The sequence below is a fragment of the Zea mays genome, chromosome 9, assembly GCF_902167145.1.
Source record: "Zea mays cultivar B73 chromosome 9, Zm-B73-REFERENCE-NAM-5.0, whole genome shotgun sequence".
NCBI lineage: Eukaryota > Viridiplantae > Streptophyta > Magnoliopsida > Poales > Poaceae > Zea > Zea mays.
The window spans coordinates 136,297,187-136,311,239 of NC_050104.1; the positions used below are offsets into that span (position 1 = coordinate 136,297,187).

Sequence of the window (14,053 nt, forward strand, 5' to 3'; positions counted from 1 at the left end):
ACAATGAATGCATCTAAAACATAAGGTTATGACAAACATATTACCTTACTAGCTAAGTTTTCGTAAACTGCTACGATTTCTATTTGTTCTTAAATATAGAATATAAACATAAAGACATGTGTGTTCTGTTGGCTAGTTGAATGCGAACATGTGTTTAGAGTCAACAACTATGGGTCGAATCTTCATTTGTACATAATTTTATCAATTTTCAATTTAAATGTGAGGGGCATGACGACGATGGAAACCGTGTATCCAGGAAAACTGGTGCTTTAATAGAGATAGAGATAAAGATAGAGAAGAGAGTTGTAGATGCAGATGCTCATGCACTTACTTTTTTCCTTTTTGGAAAAAGGCAATTTAGAGAATATGAATGAGAGTTTGGGTTTGCGTGTATAAGGCTTGATCGAGTGATACCAACAAGATAAACTTCTTACAGAATACAAGAATGTTTTGAGCTCGGTGACATTGTGAATGTCAAAGAAGTAAGTACCAAGACTACATATTGTACATTTTGTTGGATTAGTTGTGGTCACCTTCGTTAACGAGAAGTTTTACGCTTTGTGGGAAGTTAATTATCATATATGTGTTGAACTGCATACAGACCTACATTTATGCAGAACTTTGTATGGATCTATATTTGTGTGGAACTATATATGGACCTATATTTGTGTTGACCTATGTACGGACCTATATTTTGTGTGGGACTATGTATGCACTTTTGTCATGTTCGTATGGATGTGTCATGTTTAGGATTCATAAGTAATTGTTATAAATGTTTAGGATTTACGAGTAATGATTATATATATCACATTCTACATTTATTAATATTATTTCGAAACATAACCAAATGGTTGTATGAATATGTCATGGTTAGAGAATTGTCTATTGCACTCATCAACCAAACACTACTACGTTCTACTTCACTCTAGAACTAAACATCGTTCTGTTCTGCTTTAGCCTAGAACCAAACAAAAACAATTCGGCTCTGTTCTAACTAACAAATATAGAGCAGAGTCATTATATCCTCAAAATATGGAAAATAGTTGTTCCGTCAAACTATACTTTAGAACCAAATACTATATTAAAGTAGCTATTGATGATGGTAATGAGTAGTTTTCATTACTCATTAAGAACATTATACTAGTAGCTTTATAATCTGAAGATTTTGAGGGTCCAATGAGCAGTTATACATTCGTAGAGGCGAGTGTAGGCACACTTATATTCCCTATGTTCTTTTTTATTTGTCGGGTTTTAGTTTAAAAATAAATTAGCGGACCATAAATATTTCAAATATAGAGGTAATACTATACTGCATAATTAGGAAACCTTTGGATTTTGGCTCCAGCTGTAGGACTACAGTTGGAAGCAGAATCCGAACAAGAATCATTGTCAGGAGCATCCTTGGCGACCGATGAGTACAAGCGTAACAATTTGTAGGTGAGGAATTTAGTCGTAATGGACATAATTGTAGGAGGGCATTAAACCAGTTTTTATGCAGGTAAAACGTACAAGGCATGGGATTAAAGAACATAACAGAATGCGCCGTCAGCCGTCCCATGTGGTCAGAAAGTATGCAGCATAAATGCTCAATTAAACAAATACACATTGGAGGACAGTACTAGTATACTTTACTCCGTAGGCGCGAGCCAGCGGAGGCACGGACAGGACAACCATACGGCTGGAGGTGACAACGCCCCTGATCACTGACTCTTCCGTGGGAAATTTCTTCGTTGGAGGATGAAGATAAGTAAGGTTTTTTTCACAAAGATGTAAGGGAAAAAATCTTTCCCCAACGGCGGATAAATAGGGATGTGATAGGGCAGCATTCTCTATTTCCGTTTCCCGTGCTAACCCATTAAAACTATATGTGAGGATGTTTTTATGTACTAGTTAATGATAAAAATTAATAATTACCGTATCAAGAGATCAACTATTGTACAAATATGTTTATCTTGATGTACACATAACAAAATCTTATATCTAACACTATGTATGAGTGAAAATATTTTATATAAATAATAAATGTTGTATGTCCTAGTTATAATTTAAATGAGGACAATGATCGTCATATCCCGTAGGGAACGTGAATAGGAAAAAATGTCCCCCGTAAACGTAAACGAGGACAAGGATCGTCATATCCCCGTAAGATCTTGTTCGGTTATTCTCAATACACATGGATTTGGATGAGATTGGAAAAAATGAAGAAGTTTGACTTGTTTGTGATTTAAACTCATTCAATCTCACTCAATCCACATGGATTGAGAGCAATCCACATGGATTGAGAGCTAACCGAACAAGCCCTAAACCTTTATTGATCCTGCTGCACCTTTGTACGACGGGGTACTTGCCTGTGTTGTTTAGGCTGGTGCTAGTACACCATCCTCTTTTGTCTCTGCCACGTAAACTCTTGACTTCACGCTCGTATATGTTGTTCCAGTGTATATACTATAGCAGACTACAGTCTCAAACACGTCGATTTTTTTTCACAATTAACTATTGATACTGTTTTATTTCAACACATAAAAATTACACAACATGAACTTTTTATTGAATTTAAAACTATGTATTACATAATACTTAAAATAAAGTTACGTAATTTTTTTAAAAATTGTACGAGGTGAAATAATGTCTAAAATAAGCTTCAACTAAGTAAGAGTATTTATAAATAGACTGAGAATGAAATTTATGATTTTTTTCTAGTACGCGCGGCAGTGACGTGGATCAATCACTCACCTCTGTACCGATCCAGAACACCCACCGAACGTGCTAGCCAGCTCTCGCCGGCCGACGCAGCCATCGCTCGAGGCTGCGCTCCCGCCCCGGAACAGGCTGCATTGGCACCGTCGTTAGAGGTAAAACAAGAAATTCGCGGGCACGCATGGGTGTTCTGGATCAGTAGACAGACCGACCCAGTCCACTCGCAAAGCTACAGCGTAGTGCTTCTGGTTCTGGCTCTGGGGCAAGAGGCAGGGAGGAGCGAAACAGACAGAGGCCACCGACGAGATGCAGAGTAGAAGCACATGGCCCGCCCGCCCGGCCCGACGCAGCACAGAAGCTTCAGGAGCCATCGATTTACAAACAGACGAAGCATTAGCAAAGGAGTAAATTAGATTAATTTACTCCGATCCACTCGATTTACACACGCACTTTTGCACCCACGCCCCTCGCATTACACAAAAACAACGCCACGCCACGGCCGGAGATCGCGCCGCCGGTCTCCTACTCGTCGTCGTCGCCGCCGCCGCCGAAGAGCGAGGAGCGGTAGTAGAGCAGCGCGAGGATGAGGAGGAGCATGAGCGCGACGCCGACGGGGGACCCTCCGACGCGGTGGACGGCGTCGGGGGACCCGCCGAAGGCGAAGACGTCGGCGAGCGCCGCGGCGCCGCGGTCGGAGGAGAGGAGGCGGATGAGGAACAGCAGGCACACGGGGAGGAGAAGCAGCCCGACCGGGCTCAGCAGCTCCGCCACGGCCTCCGTCAGCGCCTCGCCGCCGTCGCCCAGAAACAGCGGGCCCGCCACCACGAGGCCAACCACCACCGCCAGCAGCAGGCCGTGTGGGGCGCCGCGCGGCCCCTGCCCCTGCCCCGGCCCGCCGTAGTAGTACTCGTCCCCAGCGCCAGCCATTGCCGCTGCCTGCTCTCTCTGTCTCTCTCTCTCTTGCTTTCGCGGTGGTGAAGAAGAGAGCGGTGTGGTGGGGGTGGGGCGTGAGCCGCGTGACAGCGTGAGTGAGACTGAGAGAGAGTCACGCGAGAGGACTGAAGAGTGGTAGATCACACGAGGACGAGGGAAAAGGGCAAAGGGGGGCAGGCAACTGGACAAGGTTGGTGATGCGGCGGCCGTGCCGGTAGGCTCCATGGGGACGTCAGTTCATTGTACTGGGCCCACCCCTCACGCGACCACCAGAAGTGGCCGGGCGATGATGGCTCGTTCCAAATTCTCTTGTGTAGTGTAGTAGATATAAAGTAACCGTGCAAATCTGCAACGCACCCTGAATCCCAAGGTTACACTTGCGCGTGCATTTCTTAATTTCTGTGGAGTATGGACAGTTCAGGCCTTCAATCAAGCTGGGGAATCTTGAGAACCTACTCTACTCATTGCCTGCACAAGCAGTCCTTACCTGTCAGGTCAGCCGACAATTAGCATGAGATTTCAGATCTCAGATCTTCTCGGTTTCATGCTTCCAGCATGCAGCATACACGATCGCTCGTCGGGGTAAAATATAAGAAAACGTGGCGGCTAAATACCGATCAGGTCACACTAGACTGAAACAATGGTGCCGTCTGGTTTAGGACAATTCCACCTCTTTCTTTTGTTTGGTTAAAGGTCAGACGGGAAGCATTAGGGGGAGGGGGGTGTTGGGGGTCTACTTGTTTGCCAAAGGACCTCAGCAAGCTGATTTGGCTCATTTGACAAATGTATAGATATTAGGGTTACAATTGTACTTTTGCTTCGGTTACGTTCCATGACTATAAATAAATGAACAGTACCGCGTACTGTTCACGTATTAATTGAAGGTTATTCTTGCATTTATCTTTTACACGGAATTGAAGGTATAAATGTAATCTTTTGTCATTGTGTAATTCAGACTATCATCTTGTTTGAACATACAAATAAAATAGGAGATTTAATATTATATCACATTATGATATTGTGCTTATAAACAATAAACCCCTTCTAAATGGTTCATTGGAAGATGAAGACATATTTTTCATCACCTTCATCCGAGAACTATTATCTTCAAGAGAAGATAATGTTTCGGAGGACGGAGGTCCTTAATGTCTAATATTATGTTGCCTTTTTTGGTTCGTAGCAATTAAAAACAAGTAACCAACAGGGCATAACTTGTGGCCTGAGAACAAGAGGGGAGTGCGAGGCACATGCGAGCTCCACAGACTCTCTATTTAATCCAAAGTCTCTATCATATCGAATCTTTAATGTTAATTAGAAGTATTAAATACAATTTAATTATAAAACTAATTGCACAGAAGAGAAATAAATGATACAACGAACCTATTAAATCTAATTACTTCATGTGATGCTACAATTCACAATTGATAATCATGGATTAATTAGGTTTCATAAATCCGTCTCGCTGTTTAGTCTTTAATTATGTAATTAATTTTATAATTAAATTATATTTAATACTAGTAATAAGCATTCAAACATTAGATATGATGACACGGGTTAAAATCTAGTCCCTACAATCAAGCGACCCCGACGGGGTGTGAGCGAAGCTTCGGCATGAGCAAGTAGCACAAGCACGACAAGCTCCAACACGATGAGCTTCGATGCTAATGGAGCAGTGTTAAGGGCTAGGGCTGTCCCTAAGAATTTCGTGGGCCCGATGTTGTACAAAAAATGGAGTATCCGTTGACAACAACCATAACGAATTGTGTATCAATTGTGACTATAATACATCATAAAGCTACCGAGAAAACCACGATATGAAGATCACTTGGAAATGTTTCTTCTAACACTCTTCGCGCATTTCGTATGACATCAGTCAAAACTCGTGCTTTAAGAGAGTAGAGATCGTTATCAACAAAACATGAGATTGGAACAATCCCGTCTACGAGAATAAGTGGGTGTTTGGTTCCTTTGGTCGCTCTCATAAATTTTAGAAACTAAACTTTAGTCTCTATGATTTTCATACTATTTGATAACTTAGGGATTAAAAGTGACTAAATATTAGTCACTAAAGTTTGAGATATGGAAACCAAACAACCTCTAAGGTTAGAACTGTCCAACTCTATCGTGTCCTCAAACCAAATGCAACCTAAGGATTTAGCTAGGATTGCTATGCTTTATCTTTTTGTTCCACTTTTAACTTCGCTAAGTAAACATAAATAACTCCACAGGCTATATTCTTAAAAAGATCAAGTTAAAATAACTGTGTAGATTTCGCTAACCAGACATGGATTTCATCTCGGCACATTTGAGTGACATGTAATATCGTATAATGATTATTTTATGCACATGATATTAGCTTTATTTGTGTGCACAAACTAGGCTAGCTCTATTTTTTGTGCACAATATCAAGACAAATCAATCAAGAACACAAATTTATGACGCATGTTAATAGAACCGATGAATTAGGATCTATTTGGATCTATAAGTTAAAGCAAATCAATTAAGATTTAGCTTCTTATTAGAAGCTAAAAGTGACTAAAAAGATACGCTTTTAATTTCTTAGTCACTTTTAACTTTTAGTACAAGTTTGGAAACTTAAATCACCTTAAGGATTCTAGGAGGTTAAAAGGAAAATTAAGTTAATTTTTCCCTCAATCTCAATCTCCAGGAGTCAAGGAACCCCGAAGAGAATAAAATAGTTTTTAAGAGCTAGTATGGGAATATCATTTTTTCAATGTTTTTTTTATTTTCTGAAGGAAAATTAGTTTATTTTCTCATGAGAAATTGAAAATCCCACGGAAAAATAGGGGTGCCAAACTAGCCCTAATATGTACGGATCTTTACCTCTTAGGGTTAGTTTGAGAACTGCATTTTCCTAAAGGATTCCTATTTTTCAAAGGAAAATGAACTAATTTCCCTTAAAAATAGGGTTCCCAAACTAGCCCTTAGTGATTAAACTTTAGTCAGTTTTGTTTAAATTTCTGGATCCAAACGTGCACTATACATGCCATGGAAGAGACACACCGACTCTGCACATACAGTGGGTCTCTGATGGATGGCAGACGGGCTGATGAAGCTGATGGAGGGGGAGCACGTGGGCCCGTTCAAACTGGGGAACCCGGGCGAGTTCACGATGCTGGAGCTGGCCGAGGTGGTGCAGGAGACCATCGACCACCAAGCAGCGCAGCTGCTGGGGACTGGGGTGGGGCCGTGGGACTGTAGGAGCCCATGGACCATGGTCCACGACTTCCGCGCCGGCGTCTTGGTAGGCGGAGACCAACAACAGCGCAATTAACCCGGCAAATAGCTAGCCGGATCGTCGGAGCCAACTTCAGATTCGCATGCGTGCGTTCGTTCTAATTTCGAGCGATCCATCCATGCAGTGCGAGGGGGAAATATCAATCGAATTCAGAAGGTTTTCGGGGGTATATGCAGAAGCTAGAGTAGGTAGAGTCGCAAGTGCAGTGCGGTAAAGTACAGTCGAAGACCATGCTGTGAGCGTCACTATCACGATCTTGGGGGTGCTTGCTTGGATAGTTGGATGTGTGGAGAGCAAATTGCATGCGTAATTGTAACTCGTGCTGGAATGTATGTATCAGCACGGATTCTGAAAGACTAGTGACTACTCCATCTTTGAACGGGCCACACGAAGGCCACGAGAGCGTCCCTTGACGGCCGAAAGGCCCAAACTGTACACGAACCCCATCAACCAACCCTGGCCGTCCGATCCGTCCAGCCCTACTACTGATATAGCCATCTCCACGTCGCCTCCTCAAAAACCCTATCGTCCCTCCCGCGCAGCCACCAGCGAAGCAGCGGGGCACGCGGACGAGCCGAGCGAGGCGGAGGCGGAGGAGGGGAGATGGCGCGCGGCGTGGTGGCTGGGGCGAAGGGTGGTGCGGCCGCCGGCGGCGGCAAGAAGAAGGGCTCCGTCACGTTCACGATCGACTGCACCAAGCCCGTCGAGGACAAGATCATGGAGATCGCCACGCTCGAGAAGTTCCTGCAGGAGCGCATCAAGGTCGCTGGAGGCAAGGCCGGCCAGCTCGGCGAGGGCGTCACCGTCACCCGCGATAAGTCCAAGGTCACCGTCACCTCCGACGGGCCTTTCTCTAAGAGGTATTTAAGCACAAAGCTTGCTAGCTCTCCCGCTCAGATCCACGCTCGCATCCTTTGTGCCGATTGCCGATTTCTTTTGGATATATCACTGCTGAAGCATTGATCTGTATGTGTTCTTATCCGTGCCGTAATGAATGAACTGGTCAATCCGCAGTATTAGGTATTTTGAGTTCGTTTTTTTGGTGTGTGTTGCAGCTAGTGAATCATTGTGCGGATATTAAGTAAATAGAACTAAGTTTGCGTTAGTCGCTTGCTAGGACACATCAAACACATGAACTATTACGCGAGTCGTTATTGTTCTGACACATTTATTAGCACTTTGCTGCATATCTACACCTAGCACAATTGTTATTACAAGTTATTATGAGATGCAATGCAAGCAAGATGCTAGAATAACAGGGGCTTACTTTGTGCTCTTCTCCAATGCAAAGCTTATATGTTTGCACTGCAAAACAAGTGGTTCTTTGTTAAGTTTACGAAACATCGTTGCTCCATTCTCAGGTACCTGAAGTACTTGACCAAGAAGTACCTGAAGAAGCACAATGTGCGTGACTGGCTCCGAGTTGTAGCGGCAAGCAAGGACCGCAGTGTATATGAGCTACGGTACTTCAACATTGCTGAGAACGAGGAGGAATAGGAGGCTTAGACCTTATAGACGCACCGCCTTATCTCTGTCATATGAACTCTGGATGTGTTGAGACACTCATACTGTAGCCTTTTAAGGGATGAGTTTTGATGTTTAAATTGGTCTTCTGAATGTTTTTAAGCGTGCTGGGACTTCTCATGTGATGCTTACATAATCGAGTCCAAGAATTGATGGTTCTTGCTTCCGTCGCCGCGTATGAGCGGCTGTCGAACTGAATTTCAAAGTTTGCATCTAAAATGTTGGAGTTAGTTTTCGTAAAATAGGAATACGAAAAACTTCCAAATAAAGGCCTAGATGTGTCTGACATAGCAAGTGCTCATACGAAAATCTGGGCCATCGTGTTACTGTCCTTGGATATAAGTACAATTGTGATTTTACCCTCTAAAATCCAACTGTTATTTTTGGCATCCTTTTTGGGAAAAAAACAAGTTTGGGCCCCTTGTTTACAAATGAAGGGTAATTGTGGTTTTGTCTTCACATCATAAGACTATCTTCGGTAGCTCACTCATCCTATCTTCTATTTTAAATTGCACTTTATAAACAGTGCTTTGAGTAAACTGGACACGGTCTTAAGTGCCTATAACAAAACACGTCTAGACTTAAGGAGGTCCAAAATCATAAAGTTGAGTTTTTGTGGATAAAATTACAATTGTAAATTTCTATCGAGGGCCACAAAGATAATAGCCCCATGAAAATTTAGGAATAATTAAATCCATTTCCTTTCAAACCTAAAATAAAAATAAAACTTAGTGAGTGCTTTGTTGTAACTTGAGCCCTTTTATGTGTTTTTTGGAACTTAGGTACTATTTGTAATGGTAATGATTCACACTTGAATGACAGTGCTAATAAGTTTGAATAGACCGGTATCAGTTTATAGTGTGGTATCTGATTACGTTGGACTTAAACACCACATTACTTGCATAGTAGGTCACATGAGCATCAATTAAAATTTGAAGCAATTAATTAAAAACACCACCTTATTTGCATAGTAGGTCCCATGAACATCAAATAAATTTTGAAGCAATTAATTAAAATGACGTAATTTAAGTATCGAAAATCATTCCCTAAAATACGTGCAACCTATATTACGATGTCCAATGTAGAACTTCATATGATTAATTTGGTAGGCAACGATATGACCAATGTAACTTCATAATATTAATTTAGCGAGTCATCTTAAAATAAATCTCACTCTCTTTGATTGTCTTCTAATACCATATAGCTTGTACTAACGCTACGATCCTGAAGATTAGAGGGGAGAGGTCGACGGCGACAACACGAGTGAGGGGGAGAGGGCGGGGTAGGGACGCCACAGAGGATGGAGGTGGAGACTGGGGTAGTAGGGTCACGGGGAGGGAGAGGGAGAGAGATGATCCAAAGAATATTGTCCATTGCATTTGAATGAGTAAGGAAGGTGTGGTTATCCAATGATATTAACTGTTGATTTTGATGATGTGTTAAGTCTTGCTGTAATTTGTTTAATAGATTTAGTGGAGGTGAATTGGTTAGGTGGGTTTTGTAAAGTTTAATCTGATGGATTATATAATGGTATAAATTTGAGAGAGAGAATCCTTGAATGTCATGCCTCCATCTCTATGGTATATATCAACATATCATAGATGTGTGCATCAATACATTCTAGTGTTGCTTTATCCTCTCTTAAATCAGCATCTCTCCTCTCCTTGCATACTTCCAGCAAACAAATTATCAATTAGATTTAATATGAGCATAACATATATTTTATGTAATTAAATCAAATTAACTTTTGGGGCCTCTTGTGGCCTATGTGATGGTGGTAGCCCTCCCAGCCCTTTGGGACGTCTCGAGAGCTCATGGCTCTAGGGACGTCTCGAGGCTGTGATATTTGGGACACCAGGGTCCTTAGACATCCTCTATGTGTTCATTGAGACATCGGGGGCCCTCAGGGCTCTAGAGATGTCGGAAACCCTTTGAGTCGTTACGGTTCTCGGGGCATTAGGTGTCATTGGCCATCTAGAGGTGTTAAGACTGTTAGGTTGGCCGAGGCCAACGTGACATACCATGGTATTATTCATGATTAGATATGGCAATGGGTACTCGAAACCCGAATATTTGATGGATTTTACTCAATATGAAAGCGGGTATGAGATGGTTTTTTACACAAAGGTATAGTTATGAGCAAGAACATCTACCCTCTACCCGTCGGGAAGACATGCACATGAATGGGTGGATAATATACATACCCATGTACCTGTGGGTAAATTATAACCGCATCATACCACTACTACCATCTAATATAACCCATCTTAGCTAAAAGAAATTCTTTCTCCAGCTATCATTTTATTTACCTTTCAAGTTATGTAATCATATGGTTTGTTATATCTAAAGTTGAACTTATTTTGTGTGTTTGTTGTATATTTTGAATGGTTGACATATTAAAATTTGAGGCTTTCATGGCGGATACGAGTTACCCGATGGGTAAAATTACGTGCATGGGTACGGATACGGTAAAGATTATATACCCACGAGCAGATATGGGTAACCGGATGGGTAGAATTTTTTTGATGGGTATGAGTATGGAATGATAGTACCCAAGGGATAATACCCATTGACGTGATCGTGCTATGTGGGTGATTAGTTTATCACTTGGGCAGGTTAATGAAAGAGTTAATGACTAAATTGATAGAGGTGTGATAAACATTTAGGGTACGGAGTAATGTGTATATATTATGGTGATTACTACATCTTTTAATTTTTTTTGCAACTCATGCTATTATATCTATTTCTTATAGCATGAGCAAGATGGAGTACATCTGTGACACCTACTCGGGTGTGCATGCGATCAGTTTGTAGGGAGAGTCTTCGTGCTTACTCGCTAATCATCATCTTCTTTGTGATGCTGCCTTGGATCATCTTCTTTCTTTTCATCTTGATCGACGACACTACGAATATCAATCTACACCAACTGTTTCCCCACTTCAAGCAACACACGATGTCAACTCATGTGAATGGAGCTACTAGTGCCTTAAACATGGACCCCTTCGCTAAGTATAATTCACTTGATGAATTTGTTAACCTTAGTATAGTCGTAGTTATGGACAGTATCTAAGACTATGTTGTCCATAACTAGGCACACACCAGATGAGACAGGTATAGTACAAAAGACTCCGAAGACGTCCATGTCCAACCACACGAGTACATGACTCATCGAAGGACAAGGACCTATAGGTCATAATGGTTCTTGCCATAGGTGTAAGGCGATCAAACTCCTTGGAGAAGACAGAAGGAGAAAACTCAAAATCCAACCATATGTACGACCTCCTTAGGGACATTGCCTCATAGAAAGGCTCTGGGCACCCCTTCGTTGGATCTATTTGCCCCCTGGTCCGATGAGGTCAGAAGTGATAGGACTGGGGGGGTCAACTGTGCTGGCGCTAGTAGGCCTTTGAAAACATAGGAGACACCTATAACTCAAAGGTGGAAATGGCACGCCCCATTAATTTCTCCTTATACCAATGACTTTCTTCTCCTTCAGCTATATATGGGGAACAAGGCCTCCTATAGAAACCCAAGCCAACTTGTATTCGAACAAGCCAAGTTAGAAGCGAACAGAGCATACAAGCCAGGAACAATTCGATACCGAGTATACACACAAGAACAAGAGTCCATGCTTTGCCTTGTAACACCCTCAAAGCAAGCAACAAAGAGTTCAACACCATACTGGACGTAAGGGGGCTTCCTGAACCAGTCTAAATCCTTCTCTCAAGCTCCCTAGAGCAAGGCCATCAAGATAATAACGCTGTAAAATCCCTCTCTGACCAACCAATTTACTTGTGTGGGTATATATGTAGCGAACAAATATCATGGGATAAAAAGGATACTAACACACACACATAGAGAGAGAGAGAGTTAAAGAACACTTAAAATTGTTGAGATGTAAGTGGATGAGGGCTCGCAATGCATCCTCGACCATATGCAGAATGGCCCCTGCTGGTCCGTCGATTGACTCGGGGTGTGGACTATTACCAATCATGCTGACGGGCTATGCCTAGGTGCCCTCGATAGCCCTCATTGATACAACCATTCGTTGTGCTGTAATGGCCTACAAGCTCTACATCTGATCTATTTAAAACATAGACCAAGGAGTATGACATGCGTGCAAGTCGAGGGTTGTGAAATCTAGGATGCACAAGGAAGTTATAAGGAAGCCTTCACATGCCTCACCACTAACCGACCATGATCTTTAGTGAAGGATTCGAGTTGGCGCACGCCTATTGAAAATCAAAATATGGTGAACTATGTGTGAGTGGGGTGTTCAATGCAATACTGACAAGTAAAATCATTCATCACACATAGGTATAGGAGCAATCGAACCATCGAGTAGCTAGTTCTCTTAGAAGTTTTCCTCGAGATAGCTAGAGCCTGGCTGCTGGTATTCATGTATTGAAATCATTGTCGATTAGTGTGGTAATGGTTATGGTGGTTGGGTATGCAAGGCCCTCACCTTTAATTGTTCTTGGAAAGGGTAGGCCATCATCATATGCAAGGCCCTCACCTTTAATTGTTCTTGGAAAGGGTAGGCCATCATCACATTCTATGACCTTGCGGCATGGAGGCTTGACCCCGTTTGGATCCTTAGAATTGAATTGAATTCTAATAATCTTAATTTACAAACAAATCGATTAAGCTAATATGATGTATACTATTATTGGCATATGTAAATGATATTTATGTATTATATTTCTACTATAGAGGAGTGAGCCCAAGAACAAAGCCTAGTGATACGTAAAATCAATTTTCATTCATCACCCTATGAATGAGATAGGTTTTTTTAAACTTTGAAAAGTTTTGGAATGTCAAATTATAAGCTAAATAACCTACTCTATTAAGTAGATTCCAATTACTTCTAGTTAAAAGCGGCTGGAGTTTGAAGCCCTCTCCGCAATCGGCGAATTTATGCCTTATGCGGGATTTAATGCTTATGATTAATCTCTTAATGTTCGAAATAAACTTCAAGAATATGAGTGATCAATTATTTTCCTTACCAGTCATATCGGTGGAAGCAAAGGGAAGGCCAACAAATGTCATCCTCAAACCGTTCACCAGATACCTCTCAATTTCATAAATTTGGTTAGCTCTTTTAGTTTCTCTTTCTGGTATTTCATGTTACCTTTAATGTTTAGGCATCTCCAGATATATTTGTTTTGTCTATTATCTCAAAAAGTTTCATTGATTGGATTCTCATGTTTACTTGCTAAGAGGACCTGACCCTTTTTTTCCTGCCACTTTCCTTTATCGAAGAAATGTTATTGTGTTGTTCATCATGGCGAACTTTAATTTTGCACCATCTAGCACGAGAATATATTTTCTTGTCTTATGTTTGATAGGAAGAACATTGACGGACATGGTTCTTTATCAGTTGTGGTTCCACAATTCTCATTAGTCCCTCAAACTCGAGTGTTGAAAACTCATGCATGAAAATTGACCTAGACTACTGTGAATATGATTTGTAAGTTATTTTATCATGGAATAGATAAGGAAACACAGAAATTAAAAGTGGATAGTTCCGCTCTAAGTAGAGTGCCGTAGCAGGCTGTGTGCAGCCATCAGAATCCAATTGTCTGATGAGTGATGTCATCCTATGCTCTGTCATGTTGATTTGCTATTTATGCTGATCGC

The 14,053-nt window shown here is 41.7% G+C and overlaps 2 protein-coding genes across 2 annotated transcripts; one reads left to right on the top strand and one right to left on the bottom strand.

Moving 5' to 3' along the window:
* Positions 1-3,053: 3,053 nt before the first annotated feature.
* LOC100278163 (uncharacterized) lies at positions 3,054-3,744 on the bottom strand. Its single transcript, NM_001151528.2, has one exon. It carries the CDS (start codon positions 3,622-3,624, stop codon positions 3,220-3,222), a length of 405 nt encoding a protein of 134 aa, NP_001145000.1. The 5' UTR covers positions 3,625-3,744; the 3' UTR covers positions 3,054-3,219.
* A 3,660-nt stretch (positions 3,745-7,404) lies between these two features.
* LOC100283043 (60S ribosomal protein L22-like) lies at positions 7,405-8,576 on the top strand. The gene is made up of 2 exons (NM_001155945.2): positions 7,405-7,749; positions 8,251-8,576. The coding sequence occupies exons 1-2, from the start codon at positions 7,493-7,495 to the stop codon at positions 8,384-8,386; spliced, it is 393 nt and encodes a 130-aa protein (NP_001149417.2). The 5' UTR covers positions 7,405-7,492; the 3' UTR covers positions 8,387-8,576.
* Positions 8,577-14,053: the final 5,477 nt, after the last annotated feature.